The following is a 3,792-nucleotide window of genomic DNA, read 5'->3' as shown; positions in this document are numbered from 1 at the left end:
TGATCAAGTCCAATGAATCCATACGGCTTTGGCTGTTATTTCTTTTGACAAACAATACAGAGGTCCCTGCTTAGGGTCCTGCCGTTCAAATGTTCACTCACTGTCAACTGAACAAGTTAAACACTAGCGCGTGGCTTTGCCTTTCAACTGCCGTGACCTTACGGCCCCGTCTAACTAACAAGCATTGAAACCTTTAACTGGGCGTGTCTGAAGCTGGCGATTTAAGAGGCGAGCAAACCAATCACATCTCCCGCCCCAGACATACAAGCAAATAACTAATGTAAAACAAAACTGGATATAAACTCCTCCAAACCAGGCGAGCATCGAGCCTCAAAAAGTTGAACATTGTTCAACTTTGATTGCGATTAGAGCTCGTGATATGCTTGCAAAAGCCATGCCCATGGCTCCCCACAAATGCAGTTCCGGCCGAAGATTTAAAAATCTTCTACGTCAACCCCATTCAAGTTGAATGGGCGAAGCGTTGAAAAAGCAATTTTTGTGGTGCTGTTAGTGGAGACGACCGTTAGCGCTGGCTTGCTTTCATACTCGCCGTATAACTGATTGTGACGAACTCTCAAATGTCAATTAAATTTTGTGGTTATTAATTGTCGTTGTTTTTGTTCCACCATGGGGGGATGTCTGCCTGCGCGACTGCTTGCATACCGCGATTTTAATGGCTGTTTCAGCCACCTTGCTGAAATAATTGCAGACTCGTGAAAGCCCATTTGTCGTTTAATTTTGGGCCGCGTCCAGATCCAAGAGAAAAAAAAGTGTTTTATGTATTTTCACGTCATCAATTTTACGTCATGCGATCCGGCTCTCGTGTGGCTGTTTAGAGGGCACCGTCGATCGGTAGAAGAGTGATATCGGCCATATCGATCGGTGACCGATCCGATCGGAGCATCCTAATACTTCCATAATAATTCATAATCCTTCCAACACACATTGTAAAAGATAACCTATGTAAGTTTAAGAAAATCATTCCAAATATGTACATCTTCTGATGTCTATCCCCCTAGTGTGCCTTGGCAGTCTCAGAGCTGAACATGGTATTGCACATTTTAGCTTTGAGTGTTACTGACCTGAGATGTTTTTATTACATGAATTAAGGTGACTGAGGCTTTTTAACATAGACAGAGCACAACTGAAACATAACATCTGAAACGATGTCACAGCATAATACACTTTTTGGGGATGCAACTTGGGATGTGAGGAGTACACGGCTTAGAACGGGTGTGTCGCCTACTGTCCTGCCAGTGTTGGCAGGACAGGAGAGTGTGTGCACCAGTCTGCCTTGATCTATGAATTCATGTCCGTGAGACTCACTGCTGCCCACAGCTGTTTTATAGAAGGAAAACCTCCTTCACTTCACGAAAGTGTTTTAACCACACACACCTCTATATACACACACACACACACACACACACACACACACACACACACGGTCGCGACGCAAATAGCAGATTATTCAGATAATGGCGACAGAGCAGGTTAATCCTAATGAGATCAATTATGAAATTAGCCTAAAGAAAGGTTGCATTGCAGCACACACCTTACACACCCACACGCATACATTACACCCAAACACACACACTCAGCCGGGTAACCACAAATTATCTGGATAGTAAATTACGACAAAAAGTTATACTCCTTGAAAATATTATATTGATTTTCATGTAAATTTAGTAAAATCAAGCAATTACTTTTTAAAATAAACGTTTACTTTTTATTTGTAGATTTAGTTGTTGAGTAGACTATTAAAAGTGGTGTCTTTAATTTCTTTAAACGGTTTTTTATTTTGGAATGTAGTGCCAATTTCATGTTTTGCTGCTGTTAGAAAAATATAATAATAATAATAATAATAATGATAATGATAATAATAGCAATACAAATAATAATACTCATAATAATAATAATCCGACCTGCTAGGTGCGGTCTGTTGGAGTGGATGTGTCCGGGGCTGAGGGGGCTTCCAGCGGAGTTCCTCTCCAGCAGCAGGCTGTGGTCAGCCCGGCACAGCAGCTCCTCTTCCCGCAGGGAGAACTCGTCTCCCGGCAGCAGCTGCCTGCTGCACACCGAGCAGCGAAAACATTCGATGTGGTAGACGTTATCCCTTGCTCTCATCACCAAATCGCTGCTGCTGAATCCCAGGTTGCATTTTGCGCATTTTATTCCAAACAGCCTGGAGAATTGAGGGAAATTGTCAAAAATTTAAAAATCAAGGTGGAAATGTAAAAGTGAGAGAAAAAAAAACGTTTAAATCTTTCGAAAGACAACTCAGAGTTGTACTACGTTGCATCTTGTTGTCTAAGAATGCTTTTATACTCTTTTTATTTGAAAACATAATAATATAGTGTTGATGGAGTTTTGCTTCCTTTTTCGTGTAAATATGTTGTTACAAATGTCTTCTAATTTGTGTGCACTTTTAAATTTGTCTTAATTGTTCTTTCTTTTATAATGTTTCGCTTCTTCCTAATAAATATTATTATTGAATGTAAAAACGTTTAACTGTAATCAAGATGTGATTCAACATAAATCAGAATAAACAGAGAATATTTCCAAACTCCTACCTTACATAATCTCTTTTGCAATAGGTTTTGCCGTCCCGGACGAAACAAGTGGAGGACTCGTCCAGGTACTGGCTGCACTCTGCGCACTTCAGGCAGGCTGCGTGCCACTCCATGTCGGGAGACACTCTCAGTATGTACTGGTCATGGATCTGACTTCCACATCCTACACACATCGCGATTCCTGGCTTCTCTGCAAAGAACCCACATCACTGTTATCACAGACTGAAAATGCAGCACAATAAACATACAATAAAACTGAAGTATTTTAACAAAATGTAGTCCAGCCTGTATGACTCAGTTTTGCAGTGCATTTTGCAGACTGGACAAGTCTTAATGTTTTGTAACAGAGGAAGACTTTTCGTCGCTGAATTGTTATTTATAAAAAAGCGCCTAAAAAATACACAGGAAAGAAAATGCTACACAATTGTCGATTCATTAAAATAATAATAATATGTCATTGAGCCCAAAAAGCTATCGCGACGAAAACAAAATCTGCCCCTTAAAACTCCAGCGAGCAGCTTACTTACTTTTGGAATGATCCCCCATATCACCCAAGAAAGAAGAGCTGAAAATAATATCCACCATACAGGACGGATAAAGGGGACTGTGGTAGATGCAGAAAGATGTGAGGAGATGACTGGCCCTCGGCTGCCTCCCTGATAACGTCTGTCTCTCCGGACTGGGAGGGTGCAGGGAGGGGGGTTGCAGGGTCCCACACGCTACTGCTCTGACGTCATGACGTCTTTAGTGGGCTTTCCAATCGCTCCACTGCCTCCTTTTCTCCCAACATGTAAAATAATATATTTTATGACATGATCTTCCATATGCAGATGGTCCTATTGTGTTTCTTCAAACGAATAAATAACATTATATTTAACTGCAACACCATGAGTTTTCGATCAAATTATTCACATTAATTTCCCATCGATATTCAACAATATGTGGCAAAACTTATAGTATTAAAATATTTACCACAAAACGACTCATACATTATTCAAATTAGCCTACATTTGTTTGTTTATAGAATTAATCAAAACGTTATCACAATAAATATGTTATCAGGTTATCACAAATGGTTCTCCTGCACAGTTTCACACAGGTTTGAACGCTAAGTCTGTTTAAATAAAGTTTAATTGTGATTTTAGGATAATCTTCATCAAACATCCAAATACATTTGTTTCCATGTCATGATGAAACAAATCTTCAGACGACAATAGTTGCA

The 3,792-nt window shown here is 40.1% G+C and overlaps 1 protein-coding gene across 1 annotated transcript in view; it reads right to left on the bottom strand.

Annotated features, from left to right (window-relative positions):
- The window catches only part of LOC104951680 (insulin gene enhancer protein ISL-3-like), a 9,242-nt gene extending 6,087 nt beyond the window's left edge, over positions 1–3,155 (bottom strand). The window contains exons 1-3 of the mRNA XM_010778405.1: positions 3,098–3,155; positions 2,571–2,760; positions 1,923–2,182 (exon numbers count right to left, since the gene is read on the bottom strand). Coding sequence (XP_010776707.1) covers positions 1,923–2,182; positions 2,571–2,760; positions 3,098–3,155 — 508 coding nt within the window. The remainder of the gene's footprint in view (positions 1–1,922; positions 2,183–2,570; positions 2,761–3,097) is intronic.
- Positions 3,156–3,792: the final 637 nt, after the last annotated feature.

This window comes from Notothenia coriiceps, unplaced genomic scaffold (assembly GCF_000735185.1).
Source record: "Notothenia coriiceps isolate Sejong01 unplaced genomic scaffold, NC01 NC01_scaffold00000339, whole genome shotgun sequence".
NCBI classification, from domain to species: Eukaryota; Metazoa; Chordata; class Actinopteri; order Perciformes; family Nototheniidae; genus Notothenia; species Notothenia coriiceps.
The sequence above is the reverse complement of the archived record's forward strand: the minus strand, read 5'-3'. Positions and strand labels throughout refer to the sequence as shown.